This window comes from Calliphora vicina, chromosome 2 (assembly GCF_958450345.1).
Source record: "Calliphora vicina chromosome 2, idCalVici1.1, whole genome shotgun sequence".
Classification (NCBI taxonomy): Eukaryota; Metazoa; Arthropoda; class Insecta; order Diptera; family Calliphoridae; genus Calliphora; species Calliphora vicina.
In genome coordinates, this window is record NC_088781.1 from 122,918,463 (window position 1) to 122,933,290 (window position 14,828).

The 14,828-nt window shown below is 32.2% G+C and overlaps 1 protein-coding gene across 1 annotated transcript in view; it reads left to right on the top strand.

Moving 5' to 3' along the window:
• LOC135952185 (discoidin domain-containing receptor 2-like) overlaps window positions 1–14,828 on the top strand; it is a 284,912-nt gene that overhangs the window by 252,810 nt on the left and 17,274 nt on the right. Inside the window, exon 11 of the mRNA XM_065502025.1 lies at window positions 6,242–7,316. Within this exon, the coding sequence (XP_065358097.1) occupies window positions 6,242–7,316 (1,075 nt within the window). The remainder of the gene's footprint in view (window positions 1–6,241; window positions 7,317–14,828) is intronic.

Below are 14,828 nucleotides of genomic sequence, written 5' to 3' on the forward strand. Positions count from 1 at the left end.
TATCACACATATTTTTTTTTTTTATTTATTTGAGTTTATAATTTGATAAACGTTTTTAAATTATAAATAACAGCTCTATTTTTTACATTCTTTAACATTTGCATTAACTAATGTTGTCACTGAACTATAGTGCGTATACGTAATATTTTGTATTACTTGTTACTTATACGCACCAAGGCATATTTTGGCAATTTTTAAATACTCAGCAGTTCTAGAATGCAACTAGCTAGATAACTACGTGACTAGTTATTTTAATACGAACATGTCCTAAGCAGGGTGTCAATTGACCCTTTCTGATTACAATGAGACTGTCCGATAACTCGTCCAAAGTAGTCAACGCATTGGATGCACATACCGGTTACATAGAGTCAGTTAACTTGGTCAGCTACATAACTAATTATTTTAACATATATGTTTCCAATTGACCCAAAACAATCAGTTAAAAAGGCATCTCATAGACCGTCGAATAATCGATTACTTATCAACGAACCTTCATCCCACAACTCACCAATAGATTGACAATTGACTTCACTCTAGGTTACGTGGAGTGTACAAAGTAACCAATTGATCTATATCTGCAATACAAAGAGGACATATATGTCAAATTAATCAGAATATATAAATTGGAGTAAGGCAAGTTATCAGATATTAGAGACAATTACTGTCTATAAGGGATATATGAGGAGCCGCAGACCAAAAGATACTTTTCTGAAAATTTAAAAATTTTGGAAAATTGATTTTTTCTAGAAGATTTCAAACCAAATATTATAAAAATACGAAGAAATTAATTTGTAAAAAAATTAGAAAAAGTACCTTTTGTTTGACTACTGTCAAATTGAAAATTCTTCAAATCAACTAAGGAAAACAATAGCTTTTTAATAAATAAAAAAATATTTCCAATTTCTAATCATGTAAAATTTCTAAATAACAGCTCTTTTTATTACTTTCTTTAACATTAACTAATGTTTTAACTGAACTACACTACGTATACGTAATATTTTTTGTTACTTGTTACTTATACGTAGCACAGTGTAATATTAGGCAAAAGAGGGAAATTTTTTGTGTGCAACCCATTCCTTGTCATTTTCTTAAATATTATTGAATTTGTTATATTATGTGTCTAATTTTAAAATATCTAAAACATAATTAAGAAAACAGGCAGAAAAATTTGAATTTCCAGCAAAAAAAATAATAAAATTTGTCTCGTCGTATAAGAAAATAACCCACTGTACATCATGTAAGTTCCCTGTTAAAGTTTAGACAACTTAAAACAATAAAAAGCAAACAGCAGCAAAAACTATTTGGCACAACATGATCAAACATTTATGGGAATCGTGGGGGTCATATAAGGTGCACTCCCAGTTTCATAAATGTCTGTGTATTCAATTTTTTTATCGTGTTTGTATTGTCACATCATTATGGCAAAACATTTGCTATAGTGTCAATACTTATCGTAGGTTGATATGAAAACTTTTCACTTTTTTTTTTTGCTGCATTTTTTTTAATTATTCAACGTTGATGAAATATGGGTCAAAAATTGCAATGAATTTTTAATTGCTTAAATATTCACGCAATAAATATTGTTAATAGTTGTGTAAATATGGTGATAAGTTAAGCTGGTAAAGTTGGTAACATGTATCAATAAAATAAGATTTTAAAAATAATTTATGTTGCACAAATATTTCAAGATAAAAATTAAATTGTAAAAAATGTGTGTTAAAACTTGAAAAGAATTTAAATGGATTTTTGTGTATGAAATGGATAATTTTATTAATCATTTAAAATTTTTTTAAAGCATTTTTATTTAAGACATTTTTTCTCTTTCTAGTACTTTCATCTTATTGTCTTCAATGTCCGGTTTTGTAGTGAAATTTATCTTGTTTTTTATGCTTTAAAGTCATTTGTTTGAAATGTCAACATTTGTTGTGAATTTATTTTGTGTACATGTGTAGTAGGGTGGCATTTAATTTGATGGTTTTGAATTTTCCAAGCTCCCAAGAATTAAAATTGTTCTACATTATCTAAACACCAAATGCTGAAACTTTGAGCCAAATTGTATAATTCTTCTACATTATCTAAACTCCAAATGCAGAAACTTAGAGCCAAATTGTATAATGTACTGAGGTTGCTCATTTTAGTTGAAGTTACGTGTTTTGGATCATAATTTTTTTAAAAAAAATAAAAATTTTGGGTAAAAAAAAAATCGGGTTAAAAAATATTTTTCCCGATGTTGACCCATCGTTGCAATGGACTTTGAAATATCTATCACTAGATATCCATATTGTCTATATTAATGGCTTAGTAATCCAGATATAGAGCAAAAATATGCCAAAAATCGAGGTTGTCCCGCTTTTTTTCTCTATCTAAAACGATATATGTATATACATTGTGGGGTCGCAAATGATAAATATAGAAATTACAAACGGAATGACAGACTTATGTATACTCTTGCCACTCATGCTGAAGGTTATAAAAACATTTTGTATTTTTCGAATATGTTCCTCGGAATTTGGCCTATTTTTTATAAAAAATTCAAATTTGGGCAACATGTTCTAAAATTCCAAAGCTGGGATCAGAAAACCAAAAGCAGCTTTAGAATCTTGATGTGTTCCCAATTTATCCCCAAAGTATTTTCCCAGCCCCAAATGAAATGTCGACCGTTTTGGGATTTTCGAATTGTGGAATTTCCTTTGACCTTTTAACAAGTTTTTTTATATTTTGTTATTTAGAATGACAAGTGTAAATAATGTTGAAAATTTTATTGAATTTTGTTAATAAATAAAGATTTGTATTAATATTTTAATTGAGTTACAAATATTAGGAACAATTTAATAAACATTTATTCCGAACTAATTTTTTTTTGTTCAGATATGTTAAAAAAAAATTCAAATCAATTTTTCAATTAGATTCAAAAATATGCCACTTTAAAACTTCGTCCTTCAAAAATAATGCACAAAATGATTTTTGCACCGAATCATTACTTGTGATGAAAAATGGATCCATTACGATAACCAGAAGGGTAAGAGATCGTATGTGCAGCACGGCCAACCATCCGAATCATCATCAAAGCCAAATATCTGTGGCGCTAAGGTAATACTCCGGATTTGAGCTGCTGAAATCTGGCCAGGCCATCACAAGGATGCAACTGATTCATTTGAAGCGAGAATTGCTCGAAAAAGTCCATATGAGCTCGGAATTCATATGCTGCCAGAAATATGGGAAAAGGTCATAGCTAACAATGGCCAATACTTTGAAAAAAATTATATTATACAAATGTTTCAAAACAAACGCTAAAAATTAAAAAAATAATCCGCATTTTAGTAAATTTTAAAATAAACTACTAATTGTTTAAATAATATTAAAAAATGTTTTAGGAAAAAATTCTGGAGCAATTTTCATAGTTGACCGTTTTTGTAAAGAAGGAAAAAACTTACATCCATTTTTATCACATTATGGCACCCTCTTTAATTGCTTATCTTTTGGGATGATGCATTAAAAATAATTATAATTATTTGATTTGCTATTGAGGGCAAATTGATACTGATTTTGTCAATACCACGCACTTTCTTGGAGTTTTCGATCTCTCGAGCTTCAAGCAGGGGTATGGCTGCTGCAAAATGGGGTACAACCCGTTGCAACTCAATTGTCTCATTTGATGTGTTGGGTTTAAACACTTATTTGATATGATTAAAAAACAGATCCACTTTTCAGTATCATTTCTTGCCCAACCACTACTTGAATTTCGCAAGGGGTGCTTATATAAGACTTTATGTGGCTTTCAGATTTTCAAACCTTTTTTTATTTAAGAGCCGTTCGACATCTGCACAATAAATTCTATTATATTTAATTTATAGGGGGCCACAGTGGGGTAGAATCGAAATTTTTTGGAAATAAATCTGGCATTTCTAAACAGCTTGTCCGATCGGTATAACATTTTTCGTGGGCGTACCTTCGATATGTAAAATTTTTAAACACGTGCCATTTTTTTGTTTCCCATCCCATTTCAAAGATAATATTTTTGAAAAGCGCTCGCCTAGGTCTTCAAAAAACATGCTTGCGTGTACTATTTATCTCTTCCAATTTTCGAGTTATAGGCATTTAAAAATTTAAATTTTAAAATTTGGCCATACCTTTGCCCACTATTGTTATGTTATGGAGTAATTTTGGGCCGAATGGACTTCAATTTCTTTGATAGTTAGACAACTAAATTAGCAATAATATAAAAATGTCTTGAGGTAAATATCTATTATGGACCCAAAAATAAACGATTTTCAATTTAAATATTAAAAAAATAATAGATTTTTGCTGTTTTTTGGGCGAAAAGGTGACTTAACTCTTTTTTTATTAAAAAAAACGTTCTTTACGAACATATAACAATTTTATGTTTATCTAACGGAGAACATTTTGATATAAAAACAAGTAAGAAAGTATGGTCGGTCAAGCCCGACCATATAATACCCTACACCAAGTAAATGAGTAAAAATATTTTTCTTTTAAAATATCAATAATTTATATTTTTGAGTGATTTTCGGAAGTGGGCCTTATATGGGAGCTATGACCAATTATGGACCGATCACCATAAAATTAGGTCGTGTAATTTATGTCTATATTAAAGTTAACTATGTTGAATTTTGTGTGTGTACCAACATTTTTAAGCGATTTATGCACGTTAAAGTGATTTTCGGAAGCGGGTCTATATGGAAGCTATGACTAATTATGGACCGATCGTAAAAAAATTTGGTGACATGAATTTTGTATATATAAAACTTATTTGGAACGAAATTTGTGTAGATACATAGATAAATTAAACATTTATGACTGATAAAGTCCAATTTCGAGGGGAGATTTGTATGGGGGCTAGGTGAAATAATGGACCGATTTCAGCCAGTTTCAATAGGCTTGGTCCTTGGGCCGAAAAAGTAATATGTACCAAATTTGATCGAAATATCTTCAAAATTGCGACCTGTACTCTGCGCACAAAGTTTACATGGACAGCCAGCCAGCCAGCCAGCCAGCCAACCAGACGGACGGACGGAGAAAGTGATTCTAAGTCGATCGGTATACTTTAAGGTGGGTGTTAGACTAATATTTTTGGGCGTTACAAACATCTACATCCCCACTATGGTGGTGTAGGGTATAAACATGTCCATGTTCCTACGAAAATGTCTCCCCTACGCCCTTCGGAATTTCAACTATTTTTTTTTTTAAAAATCAAATTTGGGCCACATGTTCTAAAATCCCAAAGCTGGGATCAGAAAACCCAGCCCTGAAGGAAATGTGAACCCTACAGGCAAAATTGAAAAAATATACAAATTTTAGGATTTTCGCTCCAATTTTTACTAAACAAAAATATGGCACGTGTTTAAAAATTTTACATGTCGACTTTCAGCCCCCATATGGGCAATTTTTTTGTATGGGCAATTTTTTTTAAGTCGAATACTCCTTGGCTGCGCCCACGTCAAATTTTATCCCTATCGGACCAGCCATTTATTTTTGATTCTGCCCCACTCTGGGGGGTTTGGGTAGCATGATGAGCAGCCAGTTGGAGATTTTTGTCGAATTCAAGAAGAGAGTGATCGTTGTTTTCTTGTGTTCTTAGCGGTATATTTTCCGAGCAATATGTAGTGATATATTTTTTTATATTTAAGTAAATTAATTCATGTATCTGTCATGGCTAGAAATTAATTAATTAATTTTTAAGTGCAAAATAAAGGCCTCCCTAATGTGTACGAATGTTTATTTCAGACACACTCATAATGTGTTTTCTTCCTGTTTTATACGATTATTTACTTTTAGTGTTGTTTTTTTAAATCAAAAGTTTTTTGTTGTCTTTGCCATTTCTTTCTTATTTTTTTTCTTCTTTTCTTTGTGGATCTTTCTAAATTTATTATTTGTTTGAATTTCAAATTGTTCCTTAAAGAAATGTATATTAGGGAGACAGCAAACTAAGACACAGTGAATGAAATTTTGAAAAAAAAAATAACAACAAATGTTAATGACTAAAGTTTTTGACACGGCATGTATGCCATTTATATTTATGCTTAATTCGTGTGGATGTGAGGATATAAAAATAAAATAGGAAATACAGAAATAAGACATAAATGCACTTCAAGAAAATTACATGTAATTAAAAGAAATTTATGGAAAATGTTAATTTAAAATTAAAAATATGTTTTGGATTTCTATTATTTGAGTTTTTAGATTATCCTTTAATCACCGTTTTTCGCTCCATCTCTTTCAGACGTCCCTGATATTGTTTGTCAAGATTATGCTGTGCCGCACATGCAAGATTTGATACCAACCCAAAAATCGAATTCTTTATATAGTGGTGCTGGAAGTATTTTAGGCGGTGGTAGTGGTGTAGGTGCAGCCAGTTCAAATTGTAGCAATAGTAATTACAGTGCAACATTAACTACAAACCACAACAATACTCTCAACAATATGTTTCATATGAAGATACCACCACCACCGCCACCACCAGCTGCCTCAGCACCATCACGTCTAACATCACAACACTCAGCAGCAGCAGCAGTAGTAGCAACAACAACATCAAACCCATCGTCATCATCAACATCAGCCTCCTCATCGGCGTCATCATCACATTATGCACTACATCAACATCAGAATCACCAACAGCAACCGCAAACATCACCAGCATCATCACATTTCGTAGTAGGTGCCACAACACTACTGCCACCACCACCGCCAGCACCAACGACAACAGCAACAATGTCCTCAGAAAAATATTATGCTGCAATGGCAATTTGTAAAGCCAATATGGCGTCAACATTGGCTAACAGCAGCAATAATGCAGTAGAACAGCAACAGCAGCAAAAACATTTAAATACACACACTCAACAATCCGTACAACAAAATGCAGCAGCAACAGCAACAACAACACCACCAACAGCAGCAACATCAGCAATTCCAACTGCCACCGGAACATTGCCAAATGGTAAAAGTGGTTTTCTACAAGGAAATTCTACAAATACACATACTCTGCCTACAAATATCAGTCTAAATTTTGAATCATCAACTTATGGCATTGGTAGTGGTAGTGGCAATACAGCAGCAACAACAGCAACTGGAGTTGGAGGTGCAACAGCAGGTGCTGATACTAATACCAGTTTAACATTGACAAAACCACATCATTACAATTTGGCCGAATTGAATGATTTCATGAATAATGTAGATGCTGCAGATGAACTGGCCAATTGTCAGTTGCTAGAATTTCCAAGACATTCTCTTGTTATTGTGGAAAAATTAGGCTGTGGTGTATTTGGTGAATATCATTTATGCGAAACAAAGGGATTGAGGTAAGTTCATGGAACTTTAACTAAATATGTATGTGGCATAAAATTTACTCAAGTGGATATTTGAGAAATGTTTTAAATTTTGTTTTACTTAGTTGTTATGTAAAAAGCTCTGTTTTTCAATAACTTTCATATGATGTCTACTACAGATTTTAGTTTATTATAGAAATAAAATTAAGCCGCAGACTGTATTAACAATTTACTTTCTGCTTTATTATAAAAATGTGGAAGTTGAGAATAAAAGGTTTGGTTTGGGGAAAGCGGTCTTCAGAAGTCTGTATATAAAGAGTCTTCCAATAGGGACTTCCGAACATTGACAGTTGATAGCTGTCATACTGTTCAAGCAACATCTATCGAATTGGCTGTCACTTATTCAGATTGGGCAACGTTCCCCCCGCTTCGCTCATTTTATGGTGAGGTATATTTCTGTATAAATGAATACCACAACAAAGTCACTATTAGGTATGGATTTTGGGGTGCAACATCATCGGTCCATAATTCTTTGAGGCCATCACCGTCAACGGCTAACGCAATAGGTCGATGATTGCCAACTCCTTTTGGCCTGAATTGGATGATATTGACACTAGCGATATGTAGTTTCAACACAACTGCTCATCCCATATTTGACATTCTGCACAAGCGATTTGAGGGCATGGTCATCTCACGTGAAGGTGATGTGAATTAACAACCAAGATCGTGCGATTTTACCCCGTTAGACGTTTTCTTGTTGGGTTTTCTTAAGTCGCAGATCCATTTGAATAAGCATGCTTTTTCTCAAATTCAGCCTGATTTATATAACAGTCATAGAAAATTAGATATTTCGGATGACCGTCATCCTAAAAATTCTTACAAATTGCTCAACATAATAGCTCCATATAGAGCGTATGATAATTGATATTTATTTAGTTTCGGGTACAAAACTAAAAATAGTTTCGCATAATTAAAAATATCGGTATGGTTTACTAATCAGGAAAACCTTTAAACTGCTAGAATATTTCAAGCTGAAATTAAGAATATATAAAGTTCCACAATTCCATCAGAACACAATCCTTTACGGTATCGATAGAAAAATTAATAACAAAACATAATGCTATGGATATAGCTCAACCACAAAGAAAAGTTTAAATATCAAACGACATTTGGAACCTGGTTTCTCAAAGAAAGGAACTCAAGCTGCAGTTAAACAACGATAATATTTTGAGATAGCAGTAGCAACTACTAGCAAAACAAGTAAAGATATCTGCAAGAATAGACAAAAGAAAGTTCCTAAATCGGCTTGTAATGTAGGCAGAAGAAACGACTAGCCAGAACAATATGAAAAAACTACATTAGAGAGAGAACATTGCGAAAAAATAAGTAACGAGGTGCAACTACTGAGGACAACAAAATTGCAAACAACAGCCCTGCAGAAAATATCCTAAGAATATCAAGCAGCCACCCTCCCAGTATAAGTGAGATAAAGGAGGCTATGGCACAGTGGGAGGAAACTCTAATTTAGTGGAAATAAATTCGTATCTTCTAAACGCTTGGCCAAATTAATTTCATTTATATGGAAATATTGCAGGCAAGGGGATAAGCTAATAAAGTAATGCAAAATGGGTACTGCTACTTCAGTAGAATGAGCGGAAGAGGCTGCTAAACTACACTACCTCGGAAGAAATTCTATACTACATATTTTGAATTCTAACATCTTTCAATAACGGTTCCACTTTTTTATAGCTTGCAGATGAAGTTCTGGACAATGTGGATATAACACAGCGTTAAAACAAATATATTAATATTGACATAAAACGCTTTGCAAATGTTATATTTTTAATCTAAATAAAGCACTACCATATTTAAAAGGACTCATAATTTTATGTCAAATTTGGTATATGGGCATTTGTTTTTAGCAACTTGTAAGTAGTTAGAATTACATAAATTTCATTTTTATATAATGTAATTACCAATAACACTTCTAATATACAATCTTAAAAAAATAAGGAACAAATTTAGTACGAGATTTTACATCGTCCAAACGATAATAATTTCTTGAACAAATTATATAAACTCACCTCGCATTTTTTCGCAACTAAATTTTTCACCATATGTAGTCTATAACATAGCCTTGATATTGGTAAAAAAATTAGGACTGCATCTCATAACCTTACTGGCAACCTTACGAAAATTCAAAAAGTAAAAAAAAAATTCTATAAGAATATGGCTATTGGTTATCAGAAACAGCGGGAAATATATTTTTATTTTTCTGATTTACCAAGCCTCATATTCCATTTACATAATAAAAGTAAAAATACAACTTAAAGAAAACCTTGTACTATCCTGCTTAATAACAACTTTGAAAACAATTCTTCATAAAAAAATTCTGAAAAATTTTTTACATTTAAATAATTGTCAGTACCAAACCACTGAAGTTATTAATAAATTTTAAATATTTTTAAGTACAGCAACAACTATAGATTGAAACTACATAACAATAAATCAAATATGCCAAAGTTTTTTTTTTATTTTGCGCCACTAAATTGTTGATTTCTCCCACAGTGTATCGGGAAGTTCAGAAATAACAGTAATTCTTTGGGTTGACATCGAAACCACAGCTGAACTTCTACTACCGCACATCTGGCTGGGAGAAGGAAAGGCAACTTTGAAGAATGGCATCATCGTTAAACCGAAAAGTAACGACTTCAAAGATTGCAACAACTGAAGAGGAACTACTCTGCTTAACCTTCGCTTTACCAATGGTTTTTTTATGTACATGGTTCACCAATACCCATTCGGGTGGAACAGCACTTCTAAATTTTAAAAAATCGAAAAAAACTATATAAAAAGTTTAAAATGTTTCTATTAAATTCTATAGAACTTTAAAATTTTTTCACAACGGGAATATAAATCAACCATTTCACACAAAACGCTGGAATAAAACTAGGATTCCCCATATCGGTTGGTTAGTTTACGTGGTAATTCACTACGTGCGAACAATCAAGATATCTCAGTAGGTCATTGAGTTTTGACCCGGCTGCCTCCCCAAGGTTGTTCAATGTGTAGTTGCCCATGAATTTATGTCTCTTGACACTCAGGGCTGAGCCTCTCATGTAAACTCGAGGATTTAGATTATCCAGATGATCTCCAACATGCAAGTAAAAGTAGAAGATTTGGAAAGACTAGCACGCAATGCTGGACTTGAGATAAATATCAAGAAACCAAAGCTATTAGAATCAATAACGTTAGCACCTATAACATCATGCTATAGGGTCCACCAGTTGAATATGTAGAAAGCTTCTGCTATCTAGGCAGTAACAATGAGTGGTGGCGCTGAACAGGCTCAATATAGCAAGAGCGGCATTCGGAAGTCTACAGCCAGTATGGAGAAATATCCAGACGAGCCAAGCTTAGAATACACAACGCATGTGTAAAGTCTACTCTGTTTCACGGAAGTAAAACTTGATTAGTATCGAACATCATCACGCAAGAACTACTGCTATTCATCAATAAGTACATCAGAATCAAATGCAGAACATTCTGGCCTAAAAACATCAGCAAAATGGATCTCTGGAACCTTATTAACAAGAAACCCATACTATCAGAAAGAATCCACAACAATAATGGCGCTAGAGTGGAACCCTCAAGGCTCAAGAAGCCATGATCGGCCAATCTTACATGGGAAGACCCGAAAACGATTGCAACAAATCGTGTAAGATGGAGACGCTTTGTGGAAGCCATATACTCCCAAGAGGGATAATTTAATGAATCAATAGAGGGATAATATATGTAGAGTAATATGACTATTTCCGGTACCGTTTTAAGAAATATAATCTATTGAAAAGCTTTATGAACAGTAGTGTTTATAATTGCTTCATAATGTCTATTAAATTAGACGATTTTATTATAAAACGAGGTTATGTTAAGCTCGAAAGACAGCCATTCTCCAAGCTTGGTTCCATCCAAATCTGACTGTAAAGGTCCTGCATACATTGTTTCCACTAACGAACTAACTACATTATCTGATGAAAGAATAAATATATTTATTGTTTATCCTTGACAGCTTTTCCAATGACAGGCCAAATATATGCTGAATAGGTGAGACACCATATTACGACAGCTTTTATACTCGGTTGAACCGAAGACATAGTCAGATAGCATGTCTTCCTATGATTCAGTGTGCTGCACAGTGGTGTGGGTTCATACATTTTTTTGCAAAAAGTAGAAGGAGTACTCCCATGATAATAAAATTTAGTACACTTGGCTAGTTTCATATAGAAAAGCTAAATAATAAAAATGGTTCATATCGGATAGTCCCTAGAGGTACCTCCCATACAAGGGTCCTTCCAAAATAACGTTGTATCAGTCATAAATTCTTTAATAATGCAGCGATCTTATTTAAATTTTGCATATGTTAGTTCCAAGTGCCCAGATATCATACTACACATTATGAAGAAAATCGGTCCATATTTGAACATAGTCCACATATAGGTCCCTTTCTGAAAATATTTTTTTCGTTCAAAACTCACATAAAAATAATAGTATCGTGATGTAATTCGACATAAACAAGTTTTATATAAACTTAAATCTATCTGTTAAGTTTCATAAGGATAGGTGCATAATTGCTTCTATCCCCCATATAAAAAGTAAAAGCCTAAAGTATGCAAAACCTTTTATTGTAAATATGCATTGCAATTTATTGTAAATATTCATAAAAAAATACGTGAGTTTATCACAAAATGTATAAGTTTGTTCAGAAGTCGTAGAATTTTTTTACATAAAATTAAAGAAAATATTCCAAACTTTCATTTAGTAGTAGTACTAATACGGAAATAGACCGAGCTAACTTATTTTTTTTTTCTAATGAAAACTGCAAATGCTAAATTTTTTGGAGCCATTTTGATTTGCACAGATCTCTTAAACTATATAAGTAATTTAAATATGTTTTCTTTCCTATTAAATCTAAAATACTATATTTTAATAAAAATGCTCTAAAACTATTGGTAGTTGAACCATATTTATTGTATAAACAACTGAAATGTAGTAAAATTTTCATCAGTTTTCATCGTATAATATTTAGATAACTTTACCACACTCTTTTTTATACAAAATTTTATTTTTTTCGAAAACAAATCATGGTTTTCTACAAATGAAACATTTCTCTACAGGATTCCATCATTAGATTCCTTAAAAATAACTGTAAATAATTGACTTTTTGCCAAAAAATATACCACATTGTGCTGTAAACCTAAATTCGTCCTGCCAGCATAATGAAAATTTCACTATCAACCCTATTCTTCTTTTTGAAGCCATCATTATGGAGATAGAGTCCGCTTTAACACACATCTCGATAGCAAAATTAGTACCAAATGCTTTCTTGATCAATTTCTGAATATTGAGTTTCCATGAGAGAAGTAAAATTGGGCTATGTAAATGTCTAACTTTTCTATAATGTTTTGTATTTCGAATGCAATTTTTTAGGCAGAAGCTAAATTACTACCAGTATCATATCTTAAACCAACAAAGAAGCAAAATATTGGGAAGTATTGAGCTTCAAAACTGTGACCACATAAAGTTTGATCTAACTTATACTTCGTGTTATATCAATGAGACGTAAATGCGCTATTCCCAACATAGTATTACTCAATTTATACCTTCTAATGACAAATTAGTAACATGTTTTTCCTTAGCAAGGCTGTTCATTTTAATTTATTAAACATTTCTGGCTAATTGCTGAAATCCTGTAATAAACTTCAATTCCTACAAGATAAATAAATAAATAGTTGGGTATCTATAGCAAACTAAAGTATTGTCTACTTTCAGGCTTATCCCTTAATTTCTCATTTCCGTTTTAATTTATTTTTTTGTTTAATTAATTTTCCAAACAGAAAATTGTAACATTTAAATGCATAAACTACGACGATACATCTACTTGTCTACTTCATTAAGTTTTGTTGTTGCAACTTGTTGTGTTTTTTTTGTTTTCTGTTGTTTTTGTTCAATCTCAAATATTGTTTTATTTTATTTTTCCCCATTATATTCCCAACTTTCCAACCTACAACTTTTCAAAATATTTCTACAAATTGTTTTGTGGTTTCTATGCTGCATACAAGAAACATTTACCATTGTACTAAATATTCTATAGATACTTTTTGTAGCAACATTTCTGCATACATGTGTCGTTTTTATTTTAGTTTTTTTTTTGTTCATGCTGTTGCAGGCAATTCACAGTCATACAATAACTTTTGCTATAAATGACTTTCTATATATGTCAGACTGTATGTCTAAAATGACCGTCTGTCTATCGGTCTGTCTGTCTTTCTGTCGGTAGTGCTTGATTGCCTATGTGTCAGTTGAGTTTTGGTTTTGTAAAGAAAGAGCAAAAAAACGAAAATTATTTAATATTGTTTTAGTCTAAGGCAGATTGGTTTTGGTGCAAGGATAAAATAACTTAAATTTTAAAGTTTTTCAAGGAAAATTGTATGATAAGCTGGGGCCAGTTTTTTGAAATAATCAATTCTGCATTTATTGAAAGTCTATGTTGGTCTTTAAAATTCTGAGGAAAGATCTCGTAATTTATCATGTAGCATGTTTTTATTCTAGTGAATACCGATCCTGGTCTTCCCTAAATTAGGTCTTCCCAGAATATCATGCCTCTAACCATGTGTGTTAAGTACCAACATTATAGCCAAATTTCTCATACTACTCTCGTTTAATTTATTATTTAATTACTAGCTTTTTTGTTCCTTTCCAATTTTGCCTTAAAGTTTGTTTATTCCTGTTTATTATACATTTCTCTCCTGCATTTATTTGTACAATTTTTGTTTATTTGTTTCAGTTGTTTGAAGTTTTTTTTTTCTCCACAGTTTTTCTGTTGTATTTTGTCTATTATAATTTTCATCTGTGGTCTAACAATAAAGTCCATCTGTTGTCTGATAACTGTCTATCCGAATGTCTATTAATGTTTTATCAGACACTGTCGCATTTTATATTCTCATAACTATAAAACAACAACAATCAGACACACATATACTACTTTTGCAGTTGCAGACGGATACAAACTTAACTACACACTGTATCCATGCGAAGTCAAACACTCTCACGCAAAGTTTTCACACATACACAAAAGCATTGCCAGACCAGTGACTCTGTCACACAGCCAGACACACTGACAGGCAGACAGACGAGTCCGTCCGACTGGCTATAACTGCATGAGTATGAAATTAATTATTTTTTAACATTCTTGTTCTTTTTGTTGTTCATCATTGATTTGCTGAGGCAGACGGGGCATATGTATGAAAACTTCTGCAACATAAATACTCCTCCTACTCTGTTAGAGAAACTAGCAATTGTACTGTGAAGGATTTTTAACATTTCATTCTTTAGTGTATGACTTCTGTCTCAGACAAGAAACAATATTTGCCATATTGTGTGTAAATGTTCTGATTGCAGGTGTGTTTGCGTCTGTTTTTGAAATTTTTTTCCGAGATACCATGTCAATTACTATTATATTCAATAATACAACTCAATATGTAAATA